The sequence below is a fragment of the Diabrotica virgifera genome, chromosome 2 (assembly GCF_917563875.1).
Source record: "Diabrotica virgifera virgifera chromosome 2, PGI_DIABVI_V3a".
NCBI lineage: Eukaryota > Metazoa > Arthropoda > Insecta > Coleoptera > Chrysomelidae > Diabrotica > Diabrotica virgifera.
In genome coordinates this window covers 135,702,171-135,722,212 of record NC_065444.1, presented here as the reverse complement: position 1 = coordinate 135,722,212, position 20,042 = coordinate 135,702,171, and the positions used below count along the sequence as shown (strand labels likewise).

General features: G+C 33.4%; 1 protein-coding gene across 1 annotated transcript in view; it reads left to right on the top strand.

The window, feature by feature from the left end:
- Positions 1-13,309: 13,309 nt before the first annotated feature.
- LOC114337264 (echinoderm microtubule-associated protein-like CG42247) overlaps positions 13,310-20,042 on the top strand; it is a 195,660-nt gene continuing 188,927 nt past the window's right edge. Inside the window, exons 1-2 of the mRNA XM_028287679.1 lie at positions 13,310-13,321; positions 16,218-16,403. Of these exons, the coding sequence (XP_028143480.1) occupies positions 13,310-13,321; positions 16,218-16,403 (198 nt within the window). The remainder of the gene's footprint in view (positions 13,322-16,217; positions 16,404-20,042) is intronic.

Here is a 20,042-nt window from a genome sequence, read left to right as displayed (position 1 = left end):
CTGTTTTAATATATGGCTCTCAGACATGGACGTTTACAAAAGAGAATATGGAAAAAATAGCAAAGACAGAAAGAGCCATGGAAAGACAAATGCTGAACATTAAATTATCAGACAGGAAAAGAAACGAATGGATCCGTAACAAAACAAAAGTGAAAGACGTCTCTACCCAAGTAGCAAAGCTTAAATGGAAGTTCGTCGGACACACCCTATGCCAGAAGGATGAAAGATGGACTAAGATGGTAATACATTGGAGACCATGGAACCACAAACGAAAAAGAGGAAGGCCACAGATGCGATGGTCAGATGACCTGAAGAAACACACTGGGTCAAAATGGATGCAAATTGCCCAAGATAGAGAGGCATGGAAGAAGGAAGAGGAGGCCTATATCCAAGGATGGATGTTTAGGGCTGATTAGATAACGTTCTTCTTCCAAACCAACGGTATAGTTCACATGACTTAATTATGCTAGGATGTAATGTTTTTAATTTTCAAAATGTAATCGAATTCTGGACATTTTCCACTGTATTGAGTATTGGGTAGTATGTTATTATAATTATATATTATATATAATTAATTATTATATATCTCCTAAGAAAATGGACATACTGGACAGCAATTCTTGTTGTGTTATCCGCAGATTGGTCATTTACACTGTACATAAAAGTTTGATGTCACTCTTCTTTGATGGCTAGGGCATATTAAGTAGCATAGATACTGTCCGTTTTCTTTCGATAGGATTATCCGGCTGAGGAACTGATTGTATATTTAGGATTTCGTTTATGTCCTGTCGAATATTGTGCCGTAAATGTGGTATGTTGAATTTTTGGCGCATCTATGGTTCAGCAAGGCTTTGCCCAAATCAAACATAAACTGAGAGCGGAAAACTGACTTCCTATTTGCTTTGTGGGAATTATGGCAGTATATCACATACGAATTGATAGTACTTAAGTTTATTAGCACATACAAAACACACAATATCCATGCTAATGTTACGGTCACTACCATGGACCGATTTTGTCAATTCCTTTACAAAAAATTTGTAAGAGGTATCGGTGCGTATTCCAATGTAGGGACATCAATCACATATTTAGAGGATAAATCGCAAAGCATAACAATCCATGCTGTACTTAGACGGCTTACCTATGTTACCAATGTTAACACTAATACTGTCGTAATGATTACGACAGGATCACAAACTTCCGCACAAAATTTAACTGACGATTTTACAGGGTGAGTCAGCACTAATGGGACGGAAAATAACAGCGAAATGGTAAAAGATTTGAAAACAATTTTAAATTAATAGTTTGTAAGTTGATAAAAGCTACATTTTAAAATTATTTTGAAATATACAGGGTGTCCTAATATATGACGGAGTATCAAAGTTATATTTTTTCTTATGGAACACCCTGTATTTTATTGCATTCTCCGATTGTCCGCAAACGATAAGGTATAGTTTTATAAGGCTTCTCTATACCTATGTAAAGAGTGTTCTGAGTTAAGTTAATTTTTCTTAAATTTTAAAGTTTTAAAAGAGGACTCATTCTCAAGTTAATTAATAATTTATAAAAAAAAACTAGTTTTACATGTAAATAGTTGGATATTAGTTGAATGTATTCCATAATTGATTATTACACATTTATTTACAGGGTGTTCAAAATTTACAGTTTCATTATTGGATTATTCAATGTGTCATATGATGCTTATTTTAAATAGAACACATATTAATAAATTATTATACTAAAAAAAATTTCCTCTTTTGAATGGTATATAGATGTCCTATCCGCTGTGAGCTCGTACGTAGTAGGGATATTTACAAATTCTCGAGCGCCAGTAGTGGCAAGTCTGTAAACGTTTACCGGAAATTTGACATAAATGTCAAAGTGATTAAAGTAAAATTAAAATTAAAAACATTAATTATAAAAAATATTAGTTGGTAAAAGTTGTGGTATATATTTTTACCTTAAATATACTTACGTTTTAAATACTGAATTTAAGTTTTTTTAATGATCCGTAATATGTAATTATAATTTAATCTAAAAATCTTAGCGCCATCTACACGATAATTGTGAAAGTATCCGAAGTAAGAAATTCATATTTTATCAATAGAACGTCAAAATGATTAGCAAAATCTTAAAAAAATCGATTAAAATTTAATTAATTTTTTGCGTTGTAAATGTTAAGCGATAACAATTAAATAATAAATTTAAAAATTACCGGTGAAAGATAATTCCAGTAATCCGCTAGGAGCGCCACCAGCGAAGCTCAGAGCATATACGCTGTGAGCTCGTACGTAGAGGGGATATTTATAAATTCGCGAGCGCCAGTAGTGGCAAGTCTGTAAACGTTTACCGGGAATTTGACATAAATGTCAAAGTGATTAATTTAAAATTAAAATTAAAAACATTAATTATAAACAATATTAGTTGGTCAAAGCTGTGGTATATATTTTTACCTTAAATATACTTACGTTTTAAATACTGAATTTACGTTTTTTTAATGTTCCGTAATATGTAATTATAAATTAAGCAGCGCTATCTACACGATAATTGTGAAAGTATCCGAAGTAAGAAATTAATATTTCATCAATTGAACGTCAAAATGATTAGCAAAATCTTTAAAAAATCTGTTACAATTTAATTACTTTTTAGCGTTGTAAATATTAAGCGATAGCAATTAAATAATAAATTTAAAAATTACCGGTGAAAGTTGAATTAGTAATCCGCCAGGAGCGACACCAGCGAAGCTCAGAGCGTATACCTAGGTCTCATAGTTTTTGCGTATTTTACAATTATTTAAATTATTAATATCTAAATCAATTATTGTGAAGCAAAAGATGTAGTTAGAATGTCATTGTATGACATTGTTATTTTATGACAGTTGGGTCCGGTAATTATCAAAAATATAAACATTAGTGCATGATATTTAAATTTAATTGTTCGTAAAAATGAAGAATTACACTATCTACGAAAGAGTAGACAAGGTAGGTAGGTACTTTGAATTCGGGAATGTTTGGAAAATTGTCTTTTCGCTTCTAAAATTTACGCCTCAATAGTATTCTGATAGAAGACACCCAAAAAAGGACGTTTTTTGCTCAATAGATTCCGTGCTACTGGTAATGTTGCATACGAAAAGTTAAATAAAAATAACCCAGCTATCTGTGAAGACGTCAACGAACTTGATGTCCTGCTTTCTGTTACAGAAAAACCCAAATACTAGTAAGAGAAAAATTTCGGGTAAATTGGAAATCAGTCAAACGAGTGTATGTAAAATACTTACGAGAAACCACTATCATCCGTATCACACTCAACTATATCAGCATTAGACAGAAAAGGATTGTGATAAGTTTAAATTTTCGTTTATGGACTTAGATAAATTTGGAGAAGATCTTGATTTTTTTAAAAAGGTATTGTATACAGACGATTCTACCTACTTTTCATAATAATGGTCTAGTAAATGGACATAATTCTCATTTTATTATGATACAGTAACAAAAAATAATTTCGTACTGTTGATCACCAACACTGATGGAGTGTTAATGTTTGGGGTGGTATTCTGGATAAGTACGTTATCGATCCGTATTTTTTTGATGAAAATCTGAGTGGAACAACTTTTTTAAATTTCTTAAAACAAGATTTTTGGATCCTTCTTGAAAACCTTCTATTTAGCGCCCGAACAAACATGTGGTTTCAGTTGGACGTAGCTCATGCTCATTTTTGACGTGATGTTAAAAACTACCTTAACAGAAAATGTAGAAATAAATTGACAGGTAGAGGCGGTCCATATACGCTGTGAGCTCGTACGTAGAGGGGATATTTACAAATTCGCGAACGCCAGTAGTGACAAGTTTGTAAACGTTTACCGGAAATTTGACATAAATGTCAAAGTGATTAATTTAAAATTAAAATTGAAAACATTAATTATAAACAATATTAGTTGGTCAAAGCTGTGGTATATATTTTTACCTTAAATATACTTACGTTTTAAATACGGAATTTAAGTTTTTTTAATGTTCCGTAATATCTAATTTTAAATAATCTATTATAATCTTAGCGCCATCTACACGATTATTGTCAAAGTATCCGAAGTAAGAAATTGATATTTTATCAATAGAACGTCAAAATGATTAGAAAAATCTTAAAAAAATCGATTACAATTTAATTACTTTTTTGCGTTGTAAATATTAAGCGATAACAATTAAATAATAAATTTAAAAATTACCGGTAAAAGTTGAATTAGTAACCGCTAGGAGCGACACCAGCGAAGCTCAGAGCGTATAATTAGCCACCTAGGTCACCAGAATTGCCAAAGATTAATCTTTTTAAATGGGGTTATATTAAAAATATCGTATATGCTACACTTCCTACTACTCCAGATGATAGAAATTAAGATTTTCGAATACTTTTGCGTTTATAACACCAGCTGTGCTAAATACTGTAAGCAAATTCAATATTCAATAACGAAAAAAAATATTTTACAAATCAGCAACTAAAAGTAAACATATTTATACCCTACAACTACACTCATCTATAATGTCAAGATGATGGGTTTAAAAATGGAGAGTGACTACAAATATTTTAAAATCGATTTACCGTTTAAGAGGATGGGTACGTATTTTCGGCTACAATGCTATTCAAATGGGGATTCAGTTTTTTCGAATCCTGAGGAAACTAATTTTTGAAAAATTTAAACGCAGAATGAAAGATTACGTTATTAGTGCGGGCCGAAAGTCCCTGAGAACTTCTATAATGTTTATTTTAATAAGTTACAGAAGTGAAAAACTAAGAGAAAATTTAGTGTGATTTTTAATTTCAAATACCTCATTCAAAATAAACTTTTTATTTATTCTAAGGGACTTTCGGCCCTCGGTAATAATTTAGTCTTTCATTCTGCGTGTTTTAATTTTTTAAAAGTATTTATTGGTTTTTTCAGGATTCGAAAAAAATGGACACCATGTCCGTGGTAATATTTTCCAAATCCATCTTTGTCTTACAACGCACTCAGTCGAATAGAATATTGTCAGCATATTGTCAGTCAGACAGTGAAAATCAGTGACAATTTTAAATATTTGACATGACGTCGTGAATATTTTGAGTTGTTAATAAAATTATATTGATATATAGTGTATTTGATAAATAATTGATTTAAGACGTGAACTTAATAAAAAGTTATTTATTGTGTATTATTTGTGGAAGATCCAAGCAGAGAATACATCAGGATAATATATTCTGTGATCCAAGTATTTTATTGTTAAAGATGTTCAAAATTGTAAGCGTTCCATAGTAACAATATATTATTAAAAAATCACTTTTCCTCTTTTCTCGATTGAGTATTAGTTTTTGTTGTACATAAATATAAATTATTACAATCACTGAATACATAGTTAGTGAAAAAATTATCACATTTATTAACTGAATTAATAATTTGCAATTATGTAAATAACAGTTATCCAAGAACATTCAAAAGCCATCTATTTAAGTTAATGATGACATTTTCAAGTAGAAAGATATTCTAGTAATGTTTACATATCCATACCAGTGTGAATTTTACTAAACATAATTTACCGTGTAACGACAGAAAAAGTAGGGATAGCCGTAAAATATTTGCGAATTATGTACCCATGGTCTTAAGGAAATTGTACCTAAATTACGCAAAAACTATGACTCCTAGTTATAGAACATCTATATACCATTCGAAAGAGAAACCTTTGTTTAGTATAATAATTTATTAATATACATGGTGTTCTATTTAAAATAAGCATCATATTATGACACATTGAATAATCCAATAATGAAACTGTAAATTTTGAACACCTTGTAAATAAATGTGTAATAATCAATCATGAAATACATTCAAAAAATATCCAACTATTCAGATGTAAGCGTAAATTTTTTATAACGTCTTAAATAACTTGAGAATGAGTCTTCTTTTAAAACCTTACATTTTAAGAAAAGTCCAAATAACTCAGAACATTCTGTACATAGGTATAGGGATATCTTACGAAACTATACTTTATTTCTTGCATACAATTGGAAAAATAAATAAAATACAGGGTGTTCCATAAGAAAAAATACAACTTAAATATACGCCGCCATTTATTGGGACACTCTGTATATTTTAAAATAAGTTTAAAATGTAGCTTTTATCAAATTACAAACTATTAATTTAAAAATTTTTCAAATCTTTACCATTTTGCGGTAATCTTCCGTCCCGTTATTGGTGACTCTGTTATAAATTGAGTTAGGTGAACTAACTAAATAGACTGGGAGATATTATACAGAAGTTCAGCCACGATTTTCTAAGTCCTGCCTTTTGCAATACTGGAAGGGTAGACGATGTAATTACAATCTGTGGAAACATCCACAAATTTCCTGTGACATTTTCCTGTAAAAATTAGATTTTCCCAAAAAATAAAAATAGGGTTTTGCGATGAATTTCTAAGTCCTGCCATATCCGTAGATAGACAGGATACTATCGATTTTATGAAGAAAATTTTTTGGGCAGGACGGTCGCAAAAGTACTTAGGGAGTATACATATATACAAATATGTAATGAAAATAATGAAATTTTCATGATTTTCTAAGTCCTGCCAACTTAATAAATTAATTATATTTATTTCAAAATGATCAAAAAAATATTGGCATGACGTCTCCTAATGTTTAAGTATACTTGTCCCTTGGAAAATTCTGCGGAAAATTCTCACCCTGATTCCGTGATTTTCTAAGTCCTGCCTTTAAAAAGTTATAATACTCAAATACAATCAATACCTTTTCGGTACTCGGCAGGAAGGTTAAACAGTTCTTGTAAGACGGCAGGAGTCCTAGATTTGTAAGAAAATTCGTGAAAAAGTCAACGATTTTCTAAGTCATGCCATTTTGCACATGTTTCAAGAATCTTAATATAAGTCTATATACAAAGAGGCAGGATGGTTTTATGGTTATTTTGTATACAGGGTGGGGCATTAGTGTGGGCTAGTCCAATTACTCGTTTGTCGTAAGATATACGAAAAAAGTTATTTAGGTAAAACATGTGCCACAGATAGGACTATAATTTAACAGTATTTTCTAATATACAGGGCTACCCGTTTTCACAGGGTGACAAAAATTTATGTTTTTTTAAATGGAATACCCTGTATATTTTTACATTTTTGGATTCTACTCGATGTTCTCTTTAATAAAATATAGTGTTTTGAAATATTATACGAGGTAGTTTAAAATATAATTACGTTTTTTTTTTATTTTGTAGGAACATTCACACCCTATACATATTGTTAGTGATTTGATATCCAAACTTCTATTAATTTATGTTTAAACGATTTTTAATATAGTCTACTATTGTCAGTTATTAACAGTATACCAAAATTTTTAATTTTAGTATACGGGGTTGGTTGAAACTTGAAACTCGGAATGAGTATTTTTTGAGTTTTCTTAAATGGGACACCCTGTATTTTAGTATTATAATAAAATGATATTTTATGGTACCTTTTTATTTGCTAAGCATTTTCTATACCATATTTATATATTAATTTCGGCAGTAAATTGATACAGACAGATTACTCAGGTGGTTTTTGGGGTTTCTGAACAAGAATGTCACATTAGAACAGATCTTTACCTAGTGCCCGGGGTGACTGATATACACGCCGTATTCTTAAATTTCGAGGCTTTCAGACACTAAAGTGATGCAAGTAGATTTCTCGAAGAGTTTTGTGGTTGCTGAACATGAATACGCCATCAGAATCGACCTCCAAAAACTCTCTTAAATTCGAGATCAGTCACCCTTTGCACCAGGTGCTCCGAGGGTCTTTGCACCAGAATATTCTGTTTTTTTTTTTTTAATTTATTGCCGATATCCCACGAAACTCCAGATGGCGTGCCTTAGCAGCAACTCTGGGCACTAGGTGATTCAGAGGTCGGTTCTGCTTGCGTATTCGTAACTCCATAAACCTCAAAAATAACAAAATTTTGCCCTTCATACACCGATTTTGACAGGTTTATGCACTTTTGGATGCATGTTATGCACTAAAATGCAATTTCTACCCATTTTTATATTATACACCTTTTCCTGATGTTATCCTGAACACAATGCAAAAAGTTGCAAGTAGATAGATGCTGTATTTAAAAATCGTTATTCTGGTGTTGTTAGTGTTAGTAAATTTTGCTATCAAATATAGGAAACAATATCAGGATAATATCTACAATCCTACAATATTAGGAAAACGAGTTGAGTGCGGCAACTCAGCGCCTGTTACATGCGTGTGTATTTTGTGTTCGAACAAGTAAGAAGGCGGGATAAAATTGCTATGCAACAAAATAAATTAATAACAACAAATTGATTTTAAGGCAATTAATAATTGCAATAAAGGCAATTAATAAATTTAATAATTTTACGGCAATTTAACACAATTCAACTAATCTGAAAATGCTTCCTAAGGCAGATTAAAATAACATAAAACGTGAAAGATGAGACGTGAAACATGAAACTTGAAATAAGAAACAAATAAATTGTGAAAAAACATTTGATTTCATGTGATATACTAATCGAAGAAACAAAAATAAAATTTGTATAGTCGACAATGGAAAGTTATGACGAGGTCGTTGCTGTCATGGCAAACCTTTATTACTTTCTAAGGGAGGCCGCAGATCAAAGAAACGTGAAGTAAAACATAAAACGTAAAACATGAAACAAAATGAATTGTGAAGGACGAAACCGTTTCATATTATATACTAATCAAAGAAACAAAATGAAAATTTGTATAGCCAACAATGGAAAGTAATGATGACGAGGTTGTTACTCTTGCGGCAACTTTTTATTACTGCCCAACATCATAATCATAGTACGTATTTGGTTGCAAACGAACTAAGTAATCATCTTCCCAAATTTAAATAATTTTATAGACTGAGTATTCAAACATCTACATTGTTTTATTGTGGGTCCTGGTTTAAAGAAAACTGATATTTTCTTATCATTACCTATTCGAGTACCTCTCCAGGTTATAATAATTGTACAACTCTTCATTCTACTTTACAACAGAAACCAATGCAATATTAAATTCTTGGTTGGAATTCATATTATGCACGTAATTAACTGTCCAAAACAATGAAACTGAAACCGAAAAATACAACACGATCTCTTTCCTGAAACAGATTTCACCAAGATAAAAATGTTTTATGTGCATGAATCACACTCGCTTCTTGTGTGTGCGGACTTCAATTTGTTTAACTGTGTTTTATTTTCATGAAACGTGTCATGTTTTATGTTTCTTTGGTGTGGGGCCTCTCGAAGATAAAAAAGTTTCAGGCACATGAATCACACTCGTTTTATTGGTGGGCGTACTTTTAAATAGACGGAGGCCTATGACCAGTACTAGAAATTCACAATTGATAAAATCGATTCATCTCTGGAAGAGAAATAAACGTAGCAGTTTTCGTTTTTCTAAATAGAATTTTTCTAAATTCTTTTAAACTCAAAAAACCAAAAAGCGAAAAATTTTTCACATCGATTTTTCTAGAACACTGCATTGCGTGTTCTTCTGAGTTAAAGCAAAAGTACCTTTTAGTACAAAACTATCCCAGAATTCAATAATCCAGTGTCAGAGATGCTTAAAAGTTAGACAGAAAAGTTATTCGATAATATATCCGTTTCCGTACCCAAACGGACCCCTATGACCTACTAAAAATTGACAATTGATAATTGACATTTGACAATTGACCTCTGGAAGATAAATAAGTGTACCAGTTTTCGTTTTTCCAAATAAAAGCGTTCTGCAGCTATTTTAAAGAAACTAATTACAAGACATCGATATGCTTCTTCTAGACGAAGCATATCGAAGTAGAGGTCGTCCGCCAACCAGATGGTCTGATGACATTTGTAAAGTTGTAAACGGTTTTAGATTAGTGTTTTTTAAGCATACTCGACATGGTATGACTCAAGAAAAATGTGGTGATATGAATATGTTTGTATAACACCCTGAAATAATTTTACAGACAGATAATTTAATTTTTTTATACGAAATAACTATACAACCATCCTGCCTCTTTGAAAATAGATTTATATTAACCTTCTTGAGATATGTGCGAAATGGCATGACTTAGAAAATCGTGTAATTTTCCACGAATTATCTTACAAATTTTTTAACTATATATAGTAAAAAAGGTGTAACTAAACATCCTGCCATTTTGCATAATGTATACTGAAATTATTTATTTTGTAACAAAATTTATTTTATGACTTAGAAAATCACGGAACCAGAGTGAAAATTTTATACAAAATTTTCCAAGAAACAAGTGCAGTTAAACATTAGGTGACGTCATGCCAATATTTTTTTTGGTCATTTTGAAATAAATATAATTAATTTATTAAGTTGGCAGGACTTAGAAAATCATGAAAATTTCATTATTTTCATTACATATTTGTATATATGTATACTCCCTAAGTACTTTTGCGACCGTCCTGCCCAAAAAATTTTCTTCATAAAATAGATAGTATCCTGTTATTCTATGGATATGGCAGGACTTAAAAATTCATCGCAACTCCCAATTTTTTTATTCATGGAAAATCTAATTTTCACAGAAAAATGTCACAGGAAACCCGTGGATTTTTTCACAAATTGTAAGTACCTTCTCTAACCTTCCAGTATTGCAAAGGGCAGGACTTAGAAAATCGTGGTTGAACTTCTGTTAATATCTCCCGGTTTAAAATGACAAACAACGATTTATAATTCACTCAATTACAGGGCAATAGGAAAACATTTTAATTGAACATGACTGACATTGTATTTTACTAAACTTCTAAACTGTCATTACATAGAGTATGTACAACTATAGAGCAACATCTACTTTTAACGTTGTATATTATAACACTCTTCCTCAACGTGAAAAGTAGATAAGCCAAACAATTTTGGTTTCTTTCTAACACGCATATTGTAACGCTTAGATTATTGACACCATCATCGCTGCTTTCTTCTCTATTCACTTCTTGATTTTCACTTGTAATTTCTGCACTTTCCATATTCTCAGATTGCACAATTTCATTCATACCAGTTTTCACTTCTTCGGATGAGTTTACATTTACACTAAAATATTCCGACTGATTCTCTTTCACTGATTCGGCTTTAACTTAAAAAAAAAACGAAAATTGCATGTAACCTCAGGTTTAAATCGTACGTTGTGGCTCGATACGAGTCTTCTTTCAGATGGAATCCATATTCTAAAACCATCCCTGTCATTCAAGTAACCAACCAAATAACCATGTATCGCCTTATCATCAAATTTACTGCAAAAATTCTTGTTTACGTGAGCATAATATTGAGTGCCAAATATTCTTAAATGTTTCAAACTCCCAACTCCCCAACTGGCTTTCCATACCACAATTCATAGAGACTTTTATTCTCAATTAATGACTTTCCTGTGCGATTCAGAAGATACACTGCAGTATTGCATGCTTCTGCCCACAATTCTTTGGACAACTTGCATGGGTTTAACATGGAACGAGCACACTCTACAATGGTACGGTTTTCCCTTTCAGCAACACCATTCTGCTGAGGTGTATAGGGTGGAGGGATACAATGCTCTACCTCTAATCGCAAGAAGTTCAGATACCTTTCTATTGTCAAACTCTCTCCCTCCATCACATCTCAGTTGCTTTACTACATAGCCATTTGTGTTTGCTTCATTTACAAATTTTTCTAAGAAGGTACATAGGGAGCGTTCAAGTATTACGTAAAGCGATTTTTAAAGATTTTTGACCCCCTCCCCCAACCCGCCTTACGTGATACTTGAACGGCCCCATACTTCACTTTTGTGTTTCATAAATAAAACTTTCCGAAACTTACTAAAGTCATCTTTGAAACATACGTAACAACGTGCTCCTCCTAGTGATTCTATTAACATTGATCCATTCACACCTGCATGCATCTGCTCACCAGTTTGTTGTGGCCGATTGATCCTAGTTTTAAATGGCAATCTATGCATTTTTCCAATTTCACATCCATCGCAAAAGCTTTCTTTGCACCCATCAATGTCTATATTTATTTTCTTCAAGATCTTCTTTACGTGTTGCTTATGCTGATGACCAAATCTTTCATGATACACTTGTAACATATCTGTTGACTCTACTAAGTTTGCTTGAATGGGTTTGGTCGGTTTCATAACACGTATATCAAGTGCATACAGGCCATTACTGAAGTACCCAGTCATTACAGATTCAAGAGTATTTTTATCATGTAGATTTACACCTTTTTCGTCGAGTACTGTAATGAACCCCCTTTGCGCAGCAGCTTTCACAGAAAACAAATGAGCGCTTGCTTCAGGAACATAAAAAATGTTCTTCAATTTAGCATCTTTCCATTTATTATTCAGACGCGTTTGAATTTTCACCGTTCCTTGTCCTTGGGCTAACATACATACATCCTTCTTACCTAGTGATATCTTTACGAGTTCGGCAAACTCTGTATAAGATGCGAAATATTACTTATCTGTAGTGATATGATTTGTGGCTCCACTGTCACAATATCATTTTCCAGCTTCAATACAATTATTGGTTGATGAAGCACTTAAACAACAGACAAAAAAGCAGTATCATTACTTTTATTCTTGTCTAAATTCTCAGTAGATTTTTTCAGTGGACACTCTCTCGCCCAATGGCCTAATTTCTTGCATTTGTGACATGGAAATTTCTCTTTTGCACGATTTACATTTTTCTTTGCCTTCGTAGTAGTTGTACTTTGGCTCTGTTTGTATTTTTCTGTCGAGCTATTGTGTGCAACAAACGCAAAATATTCTGTGGTACTTTGGTCACGTAATTCAATGGCACACAATTTCTCAATCAATAAGTTCAAAGTTTGATTCTTTGATGGTAATCCCATCTTTGTGTCCCACAAATCTTTGAAATTATCAAAGTCCTTGTCAACACGAGCTCGGCAACAGTTTTTCCTAGCGTACCTGCTAACAAACTTGCCGCTTTTGCATCGTCTTTAAAACCAGTGTTGATGCTTCTCTACTTCCAATGAAGTTGAATTTTCAATAACCTCGGGACACTTACGCACACCGTTCACAATGTCTTCAAGTGCATACGCTCGTAATAACATCGAAACGTGCCATTTCCATTTTGCCCAGTCTTCAGGACCCTCAAGTTTGTCGACTTGAATTTTATAATCGTTATTACTGGTCGCCATATTTTTTCACCTGTTCACAGTTCACACGTGAGCTGGGCCCGTAACCTGTTATAAATTGAGTTAGGTGAACTAACTAAATGACCAACAACGATTTATAATTCACTCAATTACAGGACAATAGGAAAACATTTTAATTGAACATGACTGACATTGTATTTTACTAAACTTCTAAACTGTCATTACATAGAGTATGTACAACTATAGAGCAACATCTACTTTTAACGGTGCATATTGTAACAATACACGGTGTATTAGGCTTTGGAACTAGAAATGAAGCTGGAGATGACATGCTTGAATTAGCAACAGCATTGGATATGGCGATTGTTAAAACATTCTTTAAAAAGAGAGAAACTCAACTTATTACCTAAAAAAGTGGACATCAATCCCAAATAGACTACTTCATGATAAGGAAAGAAGACATACGTGAATGCAAGGACTGCAAGGTAATAGTTAGTGAGACAGTAAGCCAACAACATAAGCTGCTTGTTCTGGACATCGAAGTAAAAAGCGAAACTAAACAAAAATATCGGAGAGGACCACAAAAAATTAAGTGGTGGCTGCTGAAAGATGAGAAAGAAGGTCTATTCAGGAGAAGAATTGTAGAAAAAAATTGTTGGAACATGAAAGGAAGCCCTAATACAATTTGGAGAAAAATGGCCAGTAGTATTAGAGAGACTGCTATTGAAATACTTGGGAAAACATCAGGAAAAAAGTTTGAGGATGAAGAGACTTAGTAGTGGTCAAACGAAGTACAAGGAAAAATAAAAGAGAAGAGAAAATTATATAAAAAGTGGCAAGAAACCAGATCCGACACAGATCTTCAAAACTATATGGTGGCGAAAAAGGAAGCGAAAGTAGCAGTAGCAAAAGCCAAAGCAGAAGCGTATTCAAACCTATACGATCAACTTGATACCAGGGAAGGCGAAACGAAGATATATAAAATAGCCAAACAGAGAGCAAAGAAAGCAAAAGATGTTAATCAGATTAGATGTATCCGAGATGAAAATAATAAAATACTAGTTCACGAAAGGGATGTCAAAAGAGATGGAGAAAGTACTTTGACAGCTTATTAAATGAAGAATTTGACAGACAGCCTGTAGAGTCAACGGAGACAGTAGCAGCAATGGTCACCAAAATAACCAACGAGGAAGTGGCTCAAGCGCTTCAAAAAATAAAGAAAGGAAAAGCGGTAGAACCAGATGATATTCCTGGGGAAGTATGGAGAGCATTGGGAGAGACAGGAGCAAGGTGGCTGGCAGGTCTATTTAATAGAATTATGGAAGTCGGACAAATGCCAGACGAATGGAGAAGCAGTATACTGGTACCTGTTTACAAAAACAAGGGAGATATAACAACAATGTACAAACTACAGGGCTATAAAACTGCTTAGCCACACCATGAAAATATGGGAAAGAGTAATTGATAGACGGATACGTGAAGAGACCGAAATATCTGAGAATCAATTTGGCTTTATGCAGGGTAGATCAACAACAGATGTAATTTTCATTATAAGGCAGTTGATGGAAAAATACAGGAGTAAAGAAACAAACGCTCATATGGTATTCATTGATCTTGAGAAAGCATATGATAGAGTTCCTCGAGAGATTCTGTGGTGGGCACTCAATAAGAAAGGAGTCACTGGTGGATATGTAAAGATTGTGAGGGATATGTATGAGGGAGTAACGACTAGTGTTAGGACAGGTGTGGGAGAGACTGATAAATTTCATGTGAAAGTAGGATTGCACCAAGGTTCTGTGCTTAGTCCGTATTTATTCTCATTAATTTTGGACCAGATAACAGCGAAACTACAGGGTAACATTCCATGGTGCTTAATGTATGCTGATGATGTCGTGTTAGTAGGAAATAGTGAAAGAGACTTAGAACAAAAACTGGAACAGTGGAGACAAGCTCTGGAGGAAAAAGGTTTAAAACTTAGTAGGACAAAAATAGAGTATTTGGAATGTTCATTTAAAAATGGAGCTACTACAAATAAAATGGTACCTTTGGATGGTGAAATGATTGTGAAAAGCAATAGTTTTAAGTACCAAGGATCGGTATTACAGAGTAATGGAGAAATAGATGGAGATGCATGCAGTAGAATTAGGGCTGGATGGATGAAGTGGAAAGAAGCGAGTGGTGTGTTGTGTGACAGAAAAATTCCAATGAAGCTGAAGGGAAAATTCTATAAAACAGCCATAAGACCGGCTATGATGTACGGAACTGAATGTTGGGCAGTGAAAAAGAAAGAGGAACAACGAATGCATGTGGCGGAAATGAGAATGCTTAGATGGATGAGTGGAGTGACAAAGAAGGATAAAATTAGAAATGAGTATATTAGGGGAAGTCTAGGTGTGGCACCAATTGATGCCAAAATGAAAGAGCATAGGTTAAGATGGTTTGGTCATGTTCAACTTCGAGACGTTAATCACCCAATACGAAGAATAGCTGAAGTGCAGATCCCTGGAAGGAGTAGGAGAGGAAGACCAAAGAAGACCTGGGGGGAGGCGATAAGGCAGGACATGTTGGTAAAGGGGATTAACATTGATATGACCCAAGATAGAATTGTGTGGAGAAATGCAATTAGGGAAGCCGACCCCGCATAGGGATAAGGCAAAAAAATGACATTGTAACATACTCACTCTGTATACCAACGTTTACTCTAGTACTAAAGAAGAAGCTACCGTGGGACCCAAGTTCGTGGGATTTTCCGTTGTTGAGAAATTTCACAGAAAATAATTCGGCGTCATATTATAATTTACGAGTATTAGTTTTCTAGGGTTTTAACAGTTCTTTCGCCCACATACAAACATTAATTAAAAAAAGTCATGCTTTTTTAAGAATCTTGTTCATTTAGTTACTGATACAAATGAATTTTAAATGGGGGCATATTTATTTTCCTTTATAATTCTGCAAACTGTCATTGCACAGTATTATTGCTCATTATTTTTTGTAGATCTTCTGTGCAGATATCTCGGACGAACGCAACACTGTTGACAATTGTACATGTATAATAGGATGTATTTTTAAATTTTTCATTTTTCTTTACAGGCTGCTAGTTATGGGAAGAAAAATGGTATTTGGTATGCTGCCCCTGGAGGTCAAGGATGGAGCAAAGCGCCAAGCCGCAAGGCTTCAATAGTCGAAACCGATGTTCCACCTCCTGGCGGCGGTCCCATTAAACCGAGCACTGGACGCGTCATAAGAATAATTAATAACATGGACCATACTGTTCAGGTAAATTAAAAAAATCTCAAACCAATTGACCTTCTTGTTCAAACGAAACTCACATTAATATTATTTTAGCTTTTAGAAGAATAATCTGTTGCTTGTATTCCTAATTCTTTGTAGCTTGACTCTAAATCCCTCTCTGCGGCCTCTAACCATCTCTTCCTTGGGCTGCCACGTCTCCTTTTTCCCAATGCTCTGTCATTCAATATTCGTTTGACGTTTCTACTTTCTGGCATTCGAGTAATATGTCCCAGCCATCTAACTCTTTGGGCTCGTATTTTTGTCGTTATTTTTGGTCTCCCATACATCCTCATTACTTCTTCATTTTTTCGTCTCCTCCAGGTTTTCTCTGCTATCTGTATACCTCCAAAAATCTTTCTCAGGACCTTCCTTTCCCATATCTGTATCTTCTTCTCCTCTTGTTGATTCATTACCCATGTTTCGCTCGCGTACAACACTGTGGGCCGTATTATCGTTTCGGACATTCTAATTTTCGCGTTAATTGATACATTTTTTGCTTTTAATATCATGTTTAAGGCACCCATAACTCGACTTCCCTTCAATAACCTTTTATCTATTTCTTTTTCTTCCCTTCCAGTATTGGTTACAGTCACTCCCAGGTATTCGAATTTTGATACTTCCTTAAATTTATATTCATCTCCTTTTCCTTTCAATTTTATATAGTTATCCTCTTTATTTATATTTCCTTTCATTACAATGTATTGTGTTTTTCCTTGGTTGATTCTTAATCCATACCTTTTTGCTTCCGCTTCGAACTTTTGGAATATTTTTTGGAGATGTTCCTTTGTTCTTGTTAGGATGACTAGATCATCAGCGTAAGCTATAAACTGCTGTCTGTTGTTAAATATGGTACCGCTTGTACTAATTTTATCCTTCTTACTATGTGCTCTAGTACCAAGTTAAATAAGTCTGTGGATAGAGGGTCGCCCTGTTTCAGTCCTTTATTCACTCTGAATTGTTTTGAAAAATTTCCTTCCATTGTTATCCTGTTTTTTGTATTGTTGAGCGTCATTCTCACTAATTTAACCAGCTTTCCTGAAATACCTAAGGATCTCATTGCTTCATATAGCATATCTCGGTCTACTGAGTCGTAAGCCTGTTTAAAGTCAATGAACAACATGTGTAGTCCCAAATTTTGTTCGTAGCTGTTGTTTTGTATTAGTTTTAATAAACATATTTGATCTGTTGTTGATCTTCCTGGTCTAAAACCTCCTTGGTATTCTCCAACGATCTTATTTACCTCCTTTTGCAATCTATTTCGGATGATTTTTCCAAGTATTTTATAGGCCACTTCTAATAGCGATATTCCTCTATAATTTTCGCAACTTGTTTCATCACCTCTTTTGTAGATTGGACAGACGAGTGCATTGTTCCATTGTTGCGGCATTTCCTCTTTTTGCCAGACTGTTAATATTAGTCGGAAAATTTTTTCTTGCAGTTTTTCTCCTCCTGCTTTAAAGATCTCTGCCGGAATTCCGCTTTCTCCTGCGCTTTTGTTATTTTTTTGCTTCAATATTGCTTCTTTTACTTCTTGTAGTGTAGGTTCTTCTTCACGTTGTTGTTCTGTGTTATCCTGTTGATGTTGTTTTATTTCCTGGGGTTCTGCTTGTTTATTTGCATTTAATAGTTCTTCAAAATACTCCGCCCATCTGTTCAATTTTTCTGTTGTTTCTCCTAAAAGCACACCATCTTTACCTCTACAGTAACTTGTTTTACTCTTTGCAATTCCTCGTGATTTTTTTACTTCTTGGTAGAAATTTCTTATTTCCTTGTTTATGTATGATTCTTCTATTGTTTCCAACTGTTTGTCAAGATGTTCTCTTTTCCTTTTTCTGCAGATTTGTTTTACTTCTCTTGTTGCCATTTTATATTTTTCTGTAGTATCCTGTGTATTATTTTTGTCTTTTTCTATTTTTGCTTTGTTTCTACGTATCAATGCTATTTTACAATCCTCGTCAAACCAGTCTCTTCGTTTCTCTTCTTGTACTTTTCCTAGACATAGTTCCGTTGCTTCTGTCATCGCTATCTGTATATTCTTCCATTCTTCATCAATATCTTCTGCGGTGGGGTAACGAAGTCTTTTATTTATCTCTGCCACAAATCTGTTTGCCGTTTTTTTCTTCTTTAAGTAATTCTATCTTGTATGTTGATCTTTCTTTTGCTGTTCTTGGGTTTCTTGGCAGCTCTTGTTTAAGTTTGGCTATCGTTAGAATATGATCGCTATTGGTATCTGCCCCTCTGTAGCTTCTGTTAATACGTGGTCTATCTGGTTTTTTGGCGTTCCATCTGGAGATATCCAAGTTATCTTATGAATATCCTTATGGTCAAATCTTGTGCTTACAATTTTCATTTTATTTTCTGTTGCAAATTCAATTAATTTTTTCCCATTTTCATTTGAGTCCTTATGCAAACTTTTTCCACCCGTTATACTTCTGTAAATCTCTTCTCTTCCTATTTTGGCATTCATATCTCCTACGATTATCTTTATGTCATATTTCTGAATTTTATCTATCAAATTACTTAGCTTCTCATAGAACTCTGTCTTGGTTTCTAGGTCTTTTTCTTCAGTGGGGGCATGTGCATTAATGATGCTAATTTTTCTGTACTTTCCTCTTATTCTTAAATAACATATTCTATCTGATATTGCTTGGAAGTCTATAACTAATTTACTTATTTTTTCTGTCACCATAAATCCAACTCCAAAATATCTGTTTGTCCCTCCACTCTTAAAAAAGGTTCTTTTTCCTATTTTGACTATTTCAGTTCCCAACTGTTTTGTTTCTTGTAAGGCCAGGATTTCTTGTAATTCTCCATAATATTATCTAAATTTTTTAAGGCACCCTATTAGTACGTACTTCGTACATTCCAGGTTCCAATTTTTATTATTTCCTCAGGTTTTTCCTTATTTGTATCGTTTTTTTCCTCATTTTCCAAAGTCGTTATCCCTTTTTTGCCATGTCAATACCATATTTCAGCCGCTGTTCTTCGTTTATTTGTTTTTTGAAATTTCTATCAGCTGTTCTCTCCTTTCATCCCATATCCAGATTTTGCCATTCACTATTAATTTCTTGTAGCCGATTTTTGTTTGCTTACCGTTGCTTCTTTCTTCCTTTGCTATTTTAGTTATTTCCTTTTGTATCTCTTTTTCTTTCGATGTCCAATCGTTGTTTATATAGATACGATCTTTGTGCTGTTTTAGTTTACTTTTTTTGTTTAGGATTTCCATTTTATCCGTGAAGGTTTCTGTTTCTATTGCGCATACTGTTTCTCCTATTTTTGTTGCACTTCTTAGTTTTATTTGTGTTTGCAACTCTTGGGCTATGAAATTTTTCATTTCTTCTTTTAATTTCTTATCATTATTTGTTTCTACTTTCAACCTAGTTAAGATCAAGCTTTTCTTTTTGCTAAATTTCTCCAGTTGCTCCATTCTTTCATGTAGTAGTTTTACTTCTTTTTTAGTTTTTGATTCTCTACTTTTACATCCATTAACTCTTTATTGGTTTGTTGTTGTTCTTTCCTTATTTGTTTTATTTCCTGAAACATTTCATCATTTTTATTCATTAGCTCTCTCATCATCGTAATCATAATATTTTCCATGTCTTCCTTTTTTTCGTTGCCTGCTTT